Source organism: Lissotriton vulgaris, chromosome 3_1 (genome assembly GCF_964263255.1).
Source record: "Lissotriton vulgaris chromosome 3_1, aLisVul1.2, whole genome shotgun sequence".
Lineage (NCBI taxonomy): Eukaryota > Metazoa > Chordata > Amphibia > Caudata > Salamandridae > Lissotriton > Lissotriton vulgaris.
The window spans coordinates 1,230,903,044-1,230,921,270 of NC_141689.1; the positions used below are offsets into that span (position 1 = coordinate 1,230,903,044).

The 18,227-nt window shown below is 41.4% G+C and overlaps 2 protein-coding genes across 3 annotated transcripts in view; one reads left to right on the forward strand and one right to left on the reverse strand.

Moving 5' to 3' along the window:
- Positions 1–18,227, reverse strand: part of PRKG2 (protein kinase cGMP-dependent 2) — an 898,053-nt gene that overhangs the window by 270,758 nt on the left and 609,068 nt on the right. For both annotated transcript variants that reach the window (XM_086963161.1, XM_086963160.1), the window contains exon 9: positions 4,370–4,468. In XM_086963161.1, coding sequence (XP_086819287.1) covers positions 4,370–4,468 — 99 coding nt within the window. The remainder of the gene's footprint in view (positions 1–4,369; positions 4,469–18,227) is intronic.
- On the forward strand, positions 8,743–9,648 carry LOC147727695 (uncharacterized). Its single transcript, XM_086962752.1, has one exon. It carries the CDS (start codon positions 8,743–8,745, stop codon positions 9,646–9,648), a length of 906 nt encoding a protein of 301 aa, XP_086818878.1.

Consider the following 18,227-nt stretch of genomic DNA (forward strand, 5'->3'; position numbering starts at 1 on the left):
CGAGCGGGAGTGCTGAATAGACTTCCCTCAGTACATGCGGGGGCAGAAATCATTGGGAGTACCGGACTTCACACGGTTCATCAGTTCTGCTAACCTTAATTGGTCTATTGGAGGGAAAGTTTCTGCAGGTGTCCTCGATGGCCGCCGTACTAGAATTGTTCAGGATGCTTTCTTTTATGATGGCAATCTTGTCCTTGAAGAAATTATTAAGCTGATTACACTGCTTTTGCGTGGGGGCTTGGGAGGGAGAGGTTCTAGCATCATTAGATAGATCATTCACAACCCTGAAGATTTCTCTAGATTTATTTTGTGCATTCAAAATTTTTTCGGAGAAGAATGCTGCCTAAGCAGATAGAATGGAGTTCTTGGAATTTCTACGGGCAATCATATATGATATTCTGTCCTCGTCTGAGTACCCGTGTCTCCCTTTTCTCTCTGATTGACGCAATTCTAATTTTTGGTTTTTTATACATACTGTCTCTTTTTTCTGTTCCTATGATTGGCGGTTTGAAAGTCCTGCTACGATCACAGCTAGGGCCCAACTCTGTCAAAAGGTCAAACTGATTGTCCTTAAAGGAAGCCACTATGGGCCTAATTATGAGTTGCTCTTAATATTCTGACCCTTGCGGTAACTCCTAGTTACGCATGGGTCGGAATTACAAGTTTGAAGGAATTTAACACATCCAATACTTATTTAATGAGTGAAATAACTCAACCTCCATTACATTTCGGGAGGTCAATCCTGCCGAAATATAACAGGGGGAAACATATGGTATTTACCGCATCATGTGGATTTTGGTTCAATAGTCATGTTAGTCCCTATAAATTCGTAATAGGTGTTATTTATCGCACCTGCTAAATAATAGACCCAGCGGTATTCTTATTTACCAGGGGCAATAAATAACGCTTCAACTTGTAATCAGTTGCTATGACCAGGAGCATTTTCGATGGAAGGGGAAAAGAATCTTAGATACACCTCCCCTTTATGGATTCTGTTCTGCTCGGCCCACACTGAGTTAGTATGGGCCTCATGTGTCTTGAGGCCCTATTTCAGGATGAATTGCTGGGGCTGGCCTGGAACCCAGCTTAAGCATTGGAAACCTTCCACTCCAGAACTGACACAAAAAAATTAACAAAATTTATGTTTTTTTAAAGAGGCTTTATTAGGATATAGTCTCTAAGTGTTACAGGGTTTCAAGTGTGTCATAAAGAATGAAGGAAAAGCACTATAGCGCTGGATTCACAAAGGTATATCTAAGCATGTATATTTAATCACATATACATATGTATTAATACGCCTACGTGTAATTTGTCAAATCCCATTTCCAAGTAGAGGAATGGTGCAGCATTTACGTCTCCACATCCTTGAAAAAGGGGGAGAAGCCTCGTATGACAGAATTTCTGAGAGTAAAGTTCCTACTAGTAGCTTTGCACACATGTGGGAGATCTCTGCCACCATCACTGTAGGTGTAATTTTGTACCTGCATGAGCCCCGCATAATGTTTTCTTTCCACCTCCCACTTTCTAGTAAGAATTCATCATTTTCCAGTCACTCCACCTTGCACCTTACACATAAGTTCTCCACACTCTTGACAAAGAACTCTGCACATAAAATATAGGACTGGATTAAGCACAGACCTACACCTATACCTTTTGGAATTACATTTATGAGTATGTGCTACAGGAGCACTCCTACACATAATCATGAATACCTTTCAGAATTACAGTCTGATTTTCTGTCATTTTGTGTGCAACTGTTAGATGGGACTCTTAAGAAAATGTTCATTTTCCTTTTCTGTGAATGCAAATTCATTTCTGCATTTTGGAAGATTGCAGTAGAGGCAGAAGCCTGGCAGTAAATCAGCATTTACATTTTCTTTTCAAATCAAAAGCTAAGATGATCTCTTATTATAGGTGTCTGTCTGTATATTGTATTTTCAGGTTATGTTATAAAGCAAAACTTTAGATAATATGAAGCAGATGTATGATTGTTATAGACCTTTCTCTACAAATCCTTTGCACGTTTTATGACTTTCAGTCTTTCAATAAACTTTATTTGGTTTGTATAATAGAAAACCATAAAAAGTTACAATTCATCTAAAAAAATGTACAAATCACATAAATGCATAACTGGACATACAATACAAATATTCCAATTTATATACAATGATTATGGAATAGAAAGGACACCACATTATTACAATTTAAAAATTAATTCATAAAATACAGCATCCAACGTTTTAGGGTTCCAGACAATTTCTGTACCTTAGATAACATTTCAGGAAGCCAACCACAAATGGAATACATTCTGGCTCTAATAATTGTAGAAAATAGAGAGTGGGGCAAACCAGTAAAAAATTTTACTTTTTTAAAAGAGATTTTAAAAACAGCCTTCGAGGGGCTTCATAAAGACTACAAAAGAACACAAAGTGCAGCAGATCCTGTGGAGACATACTGTCGCAGCCACAGGGTGCTAACACTTGTCCTTTGTGACACCCCTTGAGTACAGCTAATAAAAGATAGAAATAATCCAATCAGAACCTGATCAGTAGGAAGCGCTTGTGAAGCGACAAAGGCCACGAGAGATATGGCTCCATATCTAGAGTGGATTTAAGCATCATGTGCTTGCGGACACTATTTTTTGACACTTCCAACTCCTCTCTTTTTGCTTTCTTTCGCAAACTAAAAGATTGTTTTACAAAAGCCACATCTGCCCTGGTATACAGTCAAGTATTAAAAAAAGGTGCGGCGCCCCAACTCTATAAAGCACCCCTTTAAGTACTTTAACTACGGTATTTCGATCATGTGGTCCAAGGCTCAAAATCTCTTTCAATAACTCTTGTGTAAGGCCAAGATCTTCATTCAGCCAGCATTTGAGCCAAAAAAGCAATGGGCGCATAGCCAGAATATCGCAGATAAATGTAAGACCAGTCTCTTCATGAACTTTTAAATTTGAGGTCCCTTTAGAAACCCCCAGAAGCTGTTTTAAAAAATTGTTTTCTCCCACCTGAATACCCTCCAAACCTGTATATCCCCACAATTCGCTGCCATAGCTGGCAATCGATACACTCTTGGCTGGATAAATCTTTAACATCGCAGCTATTGGGCGCTTGCCCATTTTAGTTGCGAAATTAAAAATCGCTTCATTGGACCTGGACACCTCCCCCCTTTTCTTCTTAAGTAGAGGGCCCCAATCCAGACGGTCGTCCATTAGGACACCCAAATAGCATTAAGTCTAAGTTATGGGCACTATTTCTCCATTCACCTTAACGGTGTACTGCCTCTTGGGGCTCAGCCCGACCTGCATTGTGTAGGATTTCGAATTATTTATGGCCAGGTCTCGATCGGCCATAATCCTGCAAAATGTGTCAAGCAAAATCTGTAAGCTTTTATGGGTACGTGCCAGGAGAACCGCATTGTCTGCATAAAGCAAGAAGGGCAGGCCCCTGCGTCCAACATACGGAAAGTCAGCCCCAGTTTCTAACAAGGTCTTATCTAAGTCATTGATGTAGAGGTTAAAGAGAAACGGGGCTAAAATACACCCCTGCCATACACCCCTTTCTGTACTAAAATCCCTGGTGACCCTCAAATCCTGAGCGTATCTAATGTTTGCCCTAGTGTCTCTATGTAAGTCCAACAGAAAGTCCACCAAATTTGCCTCCACCCCTTGGACCTCAAGGACTGCCGCAACTTCCTCCGATTTACACAGTCAAAAGCGGAGGAGAGATCCATGAAGGCCATGTAGATTGTCCCCTGGCGGGCAACAGTGTACTTTCCGAGGATCAGATAGAGATTAAGGCATTGTGCCATGGTAGAGTGACCTGGGCGGAACCCATACTGAATGTCAGAAATAATCTTATTTTCTTCCGCCCAAGCCGTCAATCTATTTAATACGACTCCACCTACAACTCTAACCACAGAGTCGATACGGGAGATCGGTCTGTAATTCATATTGCTGTTACGATCTGCCTTTTTAAACACAGGAACAATTGTGGAGACACCCCATGACTCTGGACACCCTTCCTTAGCAGCGGCATTAAGCACTTTCAGTCAATGTAGTTCATACCAAAGTTTTCTAACAACAGTTACAGAAAAACATATTGATGATTTGCACATTCTAGAAGTGGATTGCTGCCCGTATAAACCCACTGCTCATAGAGAGGTGGTAAATCTGATATGGATTTCTTGTGCTTCCACAACAATTACATTCTACAACCCTTTACTACAGCATGATTATCAGGTTAAGATGTATTGTTTGCCAACACAACCACTCAGGAATCTTCCCAGTGAAAATATAAGCTATCTTCAATCTCACCTTGTTGTGAGTGCTAAACATTGGAGTTAATTTGTGAATGAAATACAGGCTTACTTTGCATTTCTTCTTTCATCATCCAGGGTCAAGTTGGCCACATATCCATGAAGGTACTTTTGGAGTTCCTCAAAAGTTCCAACTGTCTGATTAAATGTCCTAAAATTAAAAGACATATAATTCTCAATTAAAATAACCATATTTGAAGAATAGTAATATTTTAATGTATTTCTTAAAAGTAAACACTATTCAGTGCTCACAAACCCCCTGCAGTAAAAATTTAATTGTAACCCAGCCCATGCAGCTATAAGACACATGCATACTTCACATCTTGTATAGTTTTAGTGAATTTCTTATTTAATGTTTGAGGCCTTGTTTAAGAAAATATAGTGAAATGCATTGCTGATACTTTTCTATGAATCAAATAGCACAACAAAACTTTTTAGACTTCATTCTCAAACTTCTTTCCACTGAAAACCTGATTCCGAGTTCGCGCTGCCATTGAAGGGGGAGAAGACCATTGAGTTTCTCCCACCACCCCACCGCCGCTTCCGCCGAGAAGTCAGTATTGAGTCTGGGGATCAAAACAAAGGAGTCAACCTACTCTTAAAACGGGAAGAAACCATCGTGTTCCACTTCCATTCCGCGGCTGCCCAAAGTGCGGCCAGGCATTCGCATTGTAATACAGGCTATGATTGTAAATTGTCCTGATGATGATCCCATTTCATTAAGAGCCCTTAGGGATCGAAACGTCGACGCTCTGAACAGTGTTACATATGATTGAATGTGTATAATCTACTGTTGACACTGTTGGATGTACTTTGCGAAACTACCTATTGAAATCGCAAGCCATCCTTTGGCTCTAAAAATCTTTTCTTCTTGCCTGAAAAACCTCTTTCCTTCCTTCCACCTTGCTTTACTCTATTGGTTTTCCAACTTTGGGGGATAGGTACAGGACTGTACCCTATCTTGTTGTTCATATTTTGACCCTCTCTAGGTCAATGTAATTTTATGTTATTCTTAATAAATTACTCTACGCCCGACTGGGCGATGAAAAAATATAGTACTGATTGTGGTCTATATTAGCATCTCCTGTTACATCGTAACTCCCTAGGACCCCTGTTTCCTAAAATATCCGAGTTTACAAAGGCAGAATTTTGTACTTATTGCTTGAAGGGATGCCCATATTAAGTGGATACGTTTTAACTATATAAATATTCCTGCAGTTGTAAGCAATGGTGAAGTTATGAAAGAAGTGGAAGGAAAGTGATCTATGGAAATGATATGAACAAAACAACTTTAGGGTCATAAACTTATTGGTATACATAAAAAATTGCAACACTTTCCACACTCCTATTTCCCCACACACACATCTAAAAACCCTAGGTGTCATTAGTGTAGCTTGTCTGAGAAAGTGCAAACAAACCACATTGTCACAGAGGATGTGCGGGAAATTAATGCTTCACAAGAAGAAAGGTTTTCCATATGAATGAAAATGTAAAAGTAAATGTGTACCCTTACGCATATTAGTTTTGACAGTGTGGGCACTATGCTCCGGAAAGGTTATGAAAAATAGTTGTACGCATTAAATGTATGTGCATGAATTCTGAAAGTGACAAGGAACGGACATGCATACCTGGTACTTTTGTGAATTAGTCAAAAAATATTTTTAAATCTCTGAGATGCAAATGTGGATGGCTGTATATGCAAGGAATGACAGCATATGTTTGCAAATCACAAACATTTTTACATTCTTTTGAGCATTGATAGTTTGCTCTATATCCAATGATTTATTAAAAAATTGAAAAAAAGTAAGACAGTTTTCTGTGTGCTTGTTACCCCCAAAACAATATGAGATCTTGACATTGAATACTACAATTTCAATACATTCTTCATATTTTTATATAAATCCATTTAAAATATGAAATCACTCATGTGATTTTATCGATGCAATTAGTAACTATTGTCCATCTAAATAGTTCAGAAAATATTTCTATATATACCGGAAGAGAAAAGACATACAAACTATAAGCAAATGCAAATTTCCATGGAAGCAGTATGTTGCACAATTTATAACACTACACATACATAACTGAATAATGAAATGATCAGTGAAGCAGCTGCTTTCAGATTATCAACATGGAAATCAACTCACAGACATTTTTGATGTAACAAATTTCATCTACTATAGCTTTCATTATTTTTTCAACACAGATTAAACAGCTGAGAGGCATCACTATCATGTCTTCATTGAAAAAGCAAATATTGTATGAATAGTAAATCTAGAATGTGCTCCTAATTTATATGAAACTGCTTGGTAAAATCTGGGCACAGGCTAGGGCCATTCATGTAAATAAATACCATAAATAGTGTTTACTGGCATTACATCCAAGTTCTCATATCCTTTCCAGTGTGACAAGGAACAATTTGCATGCTATTGACATAGTAAACTTCTGATTAACCTTTGGGGTTTGGCCATTAGGCAGATACCCATGGTTTCATCACATTTGTATGGTTAAAACCATGAACATAGCATAATTTCTTCTAGATAGGTTCCAAATGCTAATTCTTGGTTAAACTGGTCAAATGTAGGCTCCAGAGAAACAGATCATATTTTCAGGCTATCCACATATCGATAAAGTTACTTATGTAAATGGAAACATTTTAATAGTCAATGGTGATTCTGAAAAAGCAGCATGTATTCAGTCCTTCTGAACTTTCATAGACTATCATGGCATAGCAATTTTACAGTAAAGTCATTTTTTAAAGTATGGCTGTTCTTTCTTTATTTTATTGGGATAGTTTAATCTTCAATAGAAAAACGTCTTATTATATTAATCTGAAAATGCACATACACGCACTGGGCCTGGGTCTGAAATTCTTGATGGATGTTTGTTTGTTTGTTTAATTAGTTTTTTTAGAGTTTTAAAAAGCGAACTAGACCCGAGACATCGGGTATCAGAGCGCTTTACATGAGCACCAAGTTTGTTACAAATGGACAACTTAGTTTTTGTTAGGCACGGGGAGATCACAGGATGTTGAGCGTTGTTCCGGAGACTCAAACCCGGTTCCCAAGCTTTGAGGTTGACCGCTCTAGCCGTAAGGCTACATCCTCTCATTTCTCTTGTTTACATTGATAAGTAGATTCTCCCATTTTCTCTTATTGGACTGCTTCTACGCTATATTGATATATGATTTGGTCTTGAAATCACTAACCGGTGTTACAAATTTATAGTCAAAAGAATTGTATTTAGTACTTGGAAAGTGATCTACTATACAACTCTAATATTAAATTCAGAGTGAGATACTTGTCTACAAAAGTCTCGCCTCAATGCACATTTAATCCAGAAATGACTTCCTAATGTTACATGCCTGAGAATTTTAATCCTAGAAAGTTAAGAAGCTCTCTTAAACATTTTGGTCAAGGGGATTTCAATGAAATATTTGAAATATTTCAATATGCGATTTCAGCGCGTTAAAACCTTATCAGATTTTATATATATATTGGCAATGCAACATAGTAGATGTATTAAAATAGGAAGGTCAATTTTCAAAAAAATACTTGAGGCAACGTTTTCCTCCCACCAATGCATTGTCAAACTTCCGTATTAGGGATAGGTACTTTCTATTAGATTTCTTCTCACACAATTGCCTGTAAGTTGCTTAGAATATCCTGGAAGCTCTACGAAAGCCGTGTGGAGACGAGTCCAGCAGGCTAGAGTCATCCAAGAAGGCGCTTAAATGATGATTAAGGTGTGACTCATGTATTTTTGCTGGTGCGGGTAACAGAGATATTGGGTGGAAGTTCTTTAGGACCCCAGGGTCCAATGTGGCCTTTTTCAAGAGAGGTTTGACAACCGCCATTTCCCAAGAAAGGGGGAAAGTTCCTTCCATAATTGCTAGGTTCATCACCTCTAAAAGGGGAGGCATAACCAACTCCCTGCAATCCTTGAGTATCTTAAGAGGGCAGAGATCCAGATTTAGTTTTTATCAAGGAGCAGATTGATCCTTTCAGAGGTAAGAAGGGTAAAATTAAGGAGGCTGGGGCGGAGTTCATTCGCCTGAGAGTGCAGTATCATAGAGTAAAGTGTAATTCAGTGGAGTAGTGGCATAGGGTGCACAGACACTCAACAATATTGAGTTATAAATATCGATGCAAAAAATATTGACATCCTATATTTATAATGGTAAGTAAAAATATATATAAATATATATCAATGCAACAAATATAGTTGTACAAAATATCAATATATATATATATAACAACTGAAACTCCGATATCTGGGATCTGGTCGGATTGGAGTGTGATTAGAATCGGAAATCAGAGCAGTTCCTGCCCGGGACCCGGTAGCCTAACAGCCAGTAAACAGTGCAATACGGAAGAGTACGGTGCAAACAACAACAGACCGGCTGGTTTTGTTGTGTCAAACAATATGGCAGAATCAAGGAACAACAGGAGAGCTGAAGCAGCAGCGAAACTTTTCACATCAACTGAATCCAGTGTGGGGGATGAGACAAGACCACCTGGTAAGCAAGTAAACGAACTGAAAATACTGTGGGATGCACTTTGGAAGAACCTTAAGCGTGAACAATCGCGCTGGTGGGAGGCGGCTGCCCTAACCAAGTATCTTGAATGCAATAGGATACCGCGCGGCTTAAGGATCTTCATCATACCTACATTTCAAGACCCCGACCCCGACCCCGAACTAATTAGTGAGTGGATGGATAACAATCACGTCTGCTCGGTTAACATGTTAAAAATGCTTATAAAGAACGCTGAAAAGGAGTGTGCCAAACTCAACACAGAGAATGAGGAACTAATTACGAAATTAAAAGGCAAATATACTGAGAGTGAATTTACCACGGAGATGGACAAAATGAATAAACGCCTCGACAAAATTGAAGAGGAAATTAAGGAGAAAAAACAGCGGAAATTTCATCGGGATGAAGTCGACTACAGCAAGGGCCAAATCCTAACCTTTGCCAAACGATATGATGTAATAAGGGATGCCACAAAGAAAGCGAAAACCAAGAATCTTACCACACCTGGAAAAAAGACAGCGGCACAAAATCAAGGTGCTACAACTTCCGGGGAATCAGTAATCTTGGATGATAATGAATCAATTGAGAGTGACATCTCCGAACCATTGGAAGCGATTCCAGTAAAAGATTTAATTTTAAAGGAAGTAGCCCTGATGACCAAGGAACGTCAGACAGGCACCCCGTCAAAAGGGCGTGGAAGAGGCGGCAGAGGAGGACGCGGAAGAGGCGGCAAATCCTCCGAGGCGGTTGCAAGCCCAGTAGGAGTGGTAACCAGAGGCAAGGCGGCGAGAAAATAAACCCCAAGACTGTGGTAAATCTTTCTACTCGTATTTTAACACCTGTACAAATTGAGGTACTGGCAAGGGGCCTTTCATTTTGTCCAACGTCTAATTTTAACTTTACTAATGCCCAAATTGATCTTTTTTGTTTTACTCGCAAATTAAAACTTAAAAAGTGGTTTGCGAACAAACCCCGAATCAGGAAAGATGCAACAACTGAGAAACCGAGCACACTTAGTGTAAATGATGCAGAACTTTTGCAATTGGTACAATTATTAGCAGGTTGTGAAGATGTACACGATGATGCTTTGTTTAACTTAGTTAATACTGAGGACTCAGTGTGTATGAGCAGTGGCAGTGGTTTCAAACCAAGATCTGTGTTTGTTCCACAAATTGCCAATAGCTACATTGATAGCTTCGAACAAGGGATGATACAGGAAATGAGACGCATGGACAGAGAAAAACCAAAAATGAATTGGAACCTTAACAAAAAACAGTTTTTTGCCTTAAAGGAAATGGAGAATTGGGCTGACGTGGTTATCAAAAATAGCGATAAAGGAGGGAACGTAGTGGTCTGGCCTATTGACATGTACCTTAAAGAAGGTTTAACGCAATTGTCTGATGAACAGAAATATGTCAGAGCAAACAAAGAGGACTATAATATGTCCAAATGTGCTTATGAGGATAAGTTGCATGATTGGAAAGCTAGGGGGTTAATTGAGGACGATGAGTTCAATTACCTCTATATGAAATATCCGAAAACACCTGCATTGTATTTGCTCCCCAAGGTGCACAAAAATCTTCAGGTACCCCCAGGTAGACCGATCGTCTCTTCGATTGGTAGTCTGTATGAAAAAACCAGTAGATATATAGATCACTTTCTACAGCCTTTCGTAACCAGTCTGCCCTCCTATGTCAGGGACTCATCAGATTTCTTAAGTATTATCAAGGACATTGCATGGAGTCCTGAGTACTGGCTGGTAAGCTTTGATGTTGCCAGCTTGTACACCAGTATCCCTCAGGAATTGGGTGTGGAAGCATGTAAATTCTACCTTAGAAACAGATCGGTTTCTTTTTTGTCACACACTAACATGCTACTGGACATGATATGGGAATGTATGACTAACAATTACTTCATTTTCAATAAAATACTGTTCAAACAAATCCAGGGGGTGGCGATGGGTACTTGCTTTGCCCCCAGCCTGGCTTGTTTATACCTAGGCTGGTGGGAGGAGTTAGTGGTGAAGAAGATCTCCCACTATAGTGCCCACGTCATCCTCTGGAAAAGGTACATTGACGATATTTTCTGTGTTTGGCACGCCACTCTCGACCAGATACACAAATTTGAATCTACTCTAAATAGTAACTCTCTGAATCTAAAACTTACCAGTGTAATAAGCAAAGAAGAATTGGAGTTTCTGGACATCAAGCTTGAGGTTGATGAGGGGAGGTTAAAAAGCAATCTATTCCGCAAATCCACAGCTGGAAATAGCCTGCTTCATGCAGGGAGCGGACATCCTCCTAGTCTCATACGCAGTATCCCTATAGGCGAACTCATTAGGGCCAAGAGGAATTGTAGCTCGGCAGAAGGTTTCACTAAGGAGAGCCAAATCATGGCGCAGCGATTCTCTGAGAGAGGATATAGTGAGAAAATAATACAGCAGGCCCTCGCGAAAGTCAATGCAATGGACAGGGAGGAATTGTTAGTCCCTAAACAACACGAAGTTGACGAAAAGGTACGATTTATCACTACCTATAGTAGTCAATCCTGGAAACTGCGCAAATGCTTAACCAAGTATTGGGAAACACTAAAACTAGATAGTGATGTGAAAGAGGTGATTCATGAAATACCTTCGTTGGCATTTAGGAAGGCAAAATCACTTAAAGACACACTGAGTAGTACATTAATAAAAGAGAGTAAGAAAACTAATCCCATTCAGGGCTTTTTTCCATGCCGCAGGTGCAAAGCCTGCAAGTACAGTAACAACTGCAAGTCAGTAAAACTGTCATCAGAAAGAGGTGCCCACAAAATTACTAAACATCTTACCTGCACTACAGAATATGTTGTGTACGCTCTTGAATGCCCCTGTAACAAATTTTATATAGGGTGCACAACAAAACAGGCCAAACTCCGGATTTTGGAACACCAAAGAGCCATAAGAAATGAAAATCAACAGTACCCTGTAGCCAGGCATTTTGCTGAGGTGCACAACAAAAACCCGAATGTCATGAAATTTTGTGTTCTGGACAGCATTGAAAGTAATGAGAGGGGAGGTAACAGGTGGTTAGATTTAAGGAAACTTGAGTCAAAATACATTATCATGTATAACACCTTGCAACCCACAGGCCATAATTTGGGGGAAGAACTTGCTATCCATCTCCAAACCTGATATACTGTTTTAAAATATGTGAAATAATAATGCTGCTGCTTCTTGGGTAACAAAATTCAAAAGTTTTTAATTGGTTTTTAATTATGCACTGATCTAAAATATAACTATTGTTATATACAGCTATGCCTTTTTTCCGTTTTTTACAGGAATATGGATTACATTTTGGCCAGCATGGACAATTTCGAAGGTCACAGCAATTGGGCACTTGATTTTTTGCCCACTAGGGCAATACAACTTATGGACAAATGTACTGATATGTATTTGTAGTTCGGTACGGCAACTGGGCAACTGATTGACTTTCGCCCACTGGGGCAATACAACTGAAGGACAAATGTACCGATGTGAATCTTTAACACGGTACTGCTATCTAATGTCGGGTGTTACCGGCGCATAACAAAATGAACCGCGCTAGCTGATTGAAAGCCTAAAGCGTTGTTTAAATACCCATGAAAGCCTGAAAGTGACAATCTCTTTAATTGTGGTTTGCATATGTATCCAAATATTATTTTCTGTATGGATTCGATACAATTGTTTCACATGAAACATTGTTTTCACTTTGGCAGACATAGCCGTAACTTGTTTATTTTGTTTATGTCTATGATCACGTGTTTCATTGTCAAAATAGCATGTTGCTTTAAAAAAGAATGTTGGTACTGGTAAACTCCACCCGTGAGCAAGAGATCGGCGGATCTCGAAACGCGTTGGGTGTTTCCTTCTGCTGAATAAACCTGACAGCACCGTATCACATTTGGGCTCCGACTCTGGTTCTTTTCGCGGATGAAAATTTTTGACCAGGAGTGTGTGTATATTAGGGGTTGGCGTACCCCGTCGAGAGCCCGCCGTTCAAGATGGCTTAAGCACGCCAAATCCGCGTGTGTTTATATATGTATATATATATATATATATATATATATATATATATATATATATATATATATATATATATCGGCTCGTATTGTCTCAGTCACTTTCCTGCCCTCTAGCCAGACATGCTGAGAAACGGGAAACCAGTAGGTAGTTATAGTTGGGACCTAGTTTTCATAGGAAAAGCGTTTTTTGTTTTCTCAATATCTTTGGCGCCGGTTGACGAATATTCATGAAATTTTCACTAGTGGCCCGCTCTGCTCAGCTCCTGTCTTGTAAGTTTCGGCTACAGCCGAACTGCTGAACGGAATTACCCAAAATTTGGCAAAATGGTAGCCCTTGTGTTATTAAGAGACCTTTTTTTTAAATTATATAAATCCGTTCAGTAGTTCCTGAGAAATTTCAAACAGAAAAAGTTTTGATATCTAGGGACGCGGTGGAGTCCCGATCCCTCCTGAGCATGAGCTTCTCTGTGATTGGCAGCCAACACTCCAAATCAGGAAGTGTTGGCAACCATCTCGTGACTTGGTAGAACTGAGTCACAAGAAAAGAGTGAAAAAAATTTTTAAAAACAAGAAAAGGGGTAGGGTAGAAACACCCTGACCCCCTAGGCCTTCTCAGAGGGTCCCACAAGGACCCCAAGGGCCCAAAAAAGCATTACAAAAAAATATTGGCGTAATTTTAGTTGGGGTCGCAAATCCCACCAACTTTTTTAAAATAAAATGCTCCCACGCTTTATTTAATTGAGGCCCCCGGGTGGGCCTGGTCCCGGGGGCATTGCAAAAAATATTAGTGGGGGTCCACTGGAACCCCTGAAGCCTCGCGGACCGCCACCTCCCCAGGGCTAGGTTTGGAATATGCAGGAGGGCACCTGGCCCTCCCGCAGCCCCTGGGACCACCACCCACTGGGGCTTATTTAATTTGTGGGGGCCTCCAAGGCCCCCCCAAGCCCCGGGGACCGCCACCCCGGAGCTTTTATCAAATATTTGCGGGGGCACACAGCCCCCCCGCAGGCCCAGGGACCACCACCCCTGGGGCTTCTATTTTACCTAATTATTAAACCTGTGTGGGGGAGCTCAAGCCCCCCCTCACGCCCCGGGGACCGCCACCTCCCCTGGGCACAAAATATGTAAAATTGGGGGTCCATTACGGAACCCAAGCCCCAGTGGCCACCACCTCCCCGGGGCTATTTTCCCGAAGGCAGGGCGGCCCCCAGTGCCGGCTCCTGCAGTGTCCTGGGGTGCCCACTCCCGGGACACTGCTGTTTGCTATGACAGGGTGGGAGCTGTGCGGCTCCCGCCCTGTCATAGCAAACTTGCTTTGGATTTTGGAAGCAAGAGTTCTCTTCCAAAATCCAAAGCAGATTGCTTTTCCACATGGGGAACTGTATGTCAGCAAGGACCGTGTGGGCATTGGGGCTCCCCCCACGGTCCCCAATGGATAGGGCCGGCCCCGGGGGATGGGGTCCCCGGGCTAGAAGTGGCCTGGAAGGGGGGCCACGCGGCCTCCCCCCAATTAAAATAAAAATACATAAAAATAAAGGCCATCTCCGTGGGATGGGGTCGCCGGGGCAAATAGAGGCCTCAGGAGGGGGGGCCACGCAGCCCCCTCCTTAAACAATTAAATATATGTGGCCATGCCCTGGGGAATGCGGTCCCCGGGCCAAGAATTAGCCACGGAGGGGGGCCCAAGCGGCCCCCTTCCCGTTCAGATTTTTTTTTTAAAGGGGGTCAGGCCCTGGGGTCCCCAGGGCCCTAAAAAAAGAAATAGAAGGGAGGCCATACAACACCCTTCTAAAAAAAAGAAATAAAAAAAGACCGCCATCGTGAGTGCGTATGTAGTAACTGGTATTGGTATGTCAATGATTTCGAAAATGGTAGAATGTATTTTACAGTGGGTCTATCAAAGGTTATATTAGAGAGTTATGAGGTGCATCAGATTTTCACGTGGATGATGTCAATTGAGATGTCATGAATGATGTCATCAGTGATGTCACTGACCATGTCATGAATGATGCAATATGTGACATCATCACCAGTGAATTGCGGTTGCGAGAGTTACAGTTAGTACAACTAACTATAACGGAGGAATATCAATGGTTTCGTATGAGTGAAATGTCCAGCTAACTATAACACCCTTGAAACCTATGGTTTTTTCAGTGAATTTCTAAGGTTTTTTTAAATGATAATTCCTAACTATAACCTGCCTGAAACCTAAGGTTTTTTAAATGATAATTCCTAATTGTAATATTCATTAAGCATATCTGTTTTTTTCTATCTTTTTTAATTATCATCCCGTTCTCAACCTTGTAAAAACTTCAAATATTACCACTCTTCAATTTATTCCTTTCTCCAAGAAAATCGCTACAAACCAGAACCACAACTAAAATTAATATTATACAAACTAGGAGTTCCCGTAGAAACCCCCCCCCCAAAAGTATTAACTCAGTGCACCAAAAGTCATCGCCATGTCGCCTTATTAAGGCAGAATTCACAAGACAAAAAACATTGCTATCAGTACGGCCTGCCCGGACCATGCCTCATCACAGGCTCCACGGAACCTTGTTGTTTCAGGTGCCACTAACTCAGTGCACCACTTATCATCGCTGGCTGCACACACACTAAATTACCAATACTGTGCAGCTCTACTCAACACCACGTGGCCGTGGGCTCTTGCTAACCGCTGCCCCCTGCCTACACTGCGGTCATCAGAGCTCACAATTAAATATACTGTTGATTCATTATTTGCAGAGTACAATACCAAACAAATTTATTTTTATATTTTTTTAAACTCTTTATTACTGACTACAATGAAAGTTCACCTTTATATCAGGACGCATATACATTTCAGTCATGGTTTTTTTTCATTTTGTATGACATATTTTACCTCCTGTCTCACAATATATAAGTACAGTTTCTTAACAAATTATCGATCATAAGGCCAAAGTGAACAGGGTAAATTCCAACCGCAGCCGTCGTCGGTTCCTCTCACCGACTGCGTCTTATAAGTCCGCCTCATATAAGAGCAATATTATTCGGAAAAAATTAAACTCCCACCCTCAACACCATTCTCTCCGTCTAACCCACCCTCTCCTGGTCGCTTCGGAAATCTTTAGGTGAGTCTCTGTAAGGCAAATCAAGAAGACTGTCGAACTGCAGCGTAAGTGTTTAACTTTCCTGTACACTTTCCTGTGGGGGGGGCACCCCGTCAACCCAATGTCACCCTCCGGAGCAATCTATTGTGATCCTTCTACCTGAGGGACTTCGGAATCCAATCCTTCCAATTTCAGTACCATCGCATCCCACTCCATTGCTATAGGTTGTTTCCTATGGCCTCTCTCTTCCTCTCTGCGTAAGGCCGCACCCTCTGCCCGACCCCACTGTACTAGATCCGATTGCCATGTGGTGAACCTAGGAGGCCTGGGGGACTTCCATCTCATTGTTATGCATCTAATCGCTAAAATCAGGACCAGGTCTAGGAATTTTAGTTTACCCTTCAACAACTTGGATCTCTTGCACATCCCCACCAAGCAGTATAGGGCCTCCGTCGGAACAGGTAGTTGGGTAACAGTATGGAGCGTCTGGCACAGGTCAGCCCAGTAACTTAGCAACTGCGGGCAGGACCACAGCATGTGTATGAAATCAGCTTTGTCTCCTTGACACCGGGGGAAGCAATGTGGGGAGTCTGGGAACATGCGATGTAGTCGCGTAGGAGTTAAGTATGCCCTGTGGAGCACCATCGTTTGAATAAACCTGAATTTTGCATTCCGGGATACTCTTCTCGGGTGCTCCAATATAAGCTGCCACATCTTGTCTGTTAGTTCTGGACCGGAAGTCTGAGCCCAGGTTGTTCTAAGAGTCGTAAGCGGAATTGCAGCATGTTCCCTGATTCCAGTGTAGAGCCAGTGTACAAGGTGTCCCCCCTCCCCCATATTATACATCAGATAGACCAGTTCATGCTGTGCGGGCTTTAGTCTTAAAGATGCCCATGTGTTCTTAATATAATAAAATACTGTGGCATGTAATAGATATAGTCTTGGAGGGGCTCCCGTGATCTGGATGAAGGAGTCGTGATCTAACAGCGTTTCATCTCAAAAAAAGGCCCCCACGTCTCCAACCCCGTTTTCTGTCCAAATCCGTAGCGCATTCCGTGTAAGTCTACCTTGCAGTGTCGGAATGCCCAATAGTTGGATGTTCGCCGCATAAGGCGGTACTGTGGACGTGTATGATAGGGCTTGCTTCCAGCATATTAAAGCTGAGTGTAGGAGGGGAGCGCAATTCGGGGGAATCCGAGCTTTCGGCAACAATAGGGAGTGGAGTTCCCCTCTGTCCAGGTGCTCCTTCGTAAAAGGAATCTCATGCAGGTTCCGGCCTGTGACTCAATAGGATAACCATTGCAATTGGCTGGCATAATAATAACTCCTAAAATCTGGTACCCCCAGTCCCCCCAGGTTGGTACCCAATTGGAGTTTACGCAAACTAATGCGTCTCCGCCCAGTGCCCCAAATAAGGGTGATCAGAGAGTATTAATTGAATTAAAAATATATTGGGCAAGGATTACCGGTATATTCACGAAATAGTACAATAAGCGGGGGAGCATAACCATTTTAGAAATAGCAACTCTGCCCATTACAGACAGTGGTAATAAGGTCCAGAATCCCACGCAACTGCGAAGTCGTGTAATGGCGCGTTGATGTTCCCATCTATTTGATCTTCATGCTTCCTATACACTTGTATACCCAGATATTTAAAAGAGACAGGGGCAACCGGGATCGGGTACGGTCCCAAAGAAATATGAGAGGGTTGCAGTCCTTCCCTAAAGAAGAATCCAACCGATTTTTCAGGGTTGATCGCTAGGCCCGACACTATTTCAAATTGCTGGGAAATATCGGAGAGCGCCGTGTGGTCTGCCTCCAAGTCTCGTAAATAGATTATGAGATCATCAGAGTAAATAGTTATCAAGTGGTGAGTCCCCCATATCGGGATGCCCATCCGGTCTGTGGTATCTCGTAGTGCCAACGCCAGAGGCTCTAATGCCAGCACGAAGAGGATCGGGGATAAGGGGCAACCCTGTCGGGTACCCCTGTGTACTGTATAACGTTCGGAGAATACCAAACTTACTATAACATCTATCAACATTTACAATTTCCCTTTAGTATGCTTCCTTCAAGAACTTCTTTTATGTCAGTTATAGATTTAGTTGAATAATAACATTCACGCTGCAAGTGCAAAGGCACACTCAATGGCAGTTTACAATGCGGACAGCACAGGTCACAATTTTAACTATAATGTCCCTAAAACATACATATTTCGACAATGTATTCCATACATGTTTCATCTTTTA

Bases quoted from the DNA above. Each gene is read 5' to 3' on its own strand.
- LOC147727695 (XM_086962752.1), top strand. From the start codon at position 8,743: ATGGCAGAATCAAGGAACAACAGGAGAGCTGAAGCAGCAGCGAAACTT.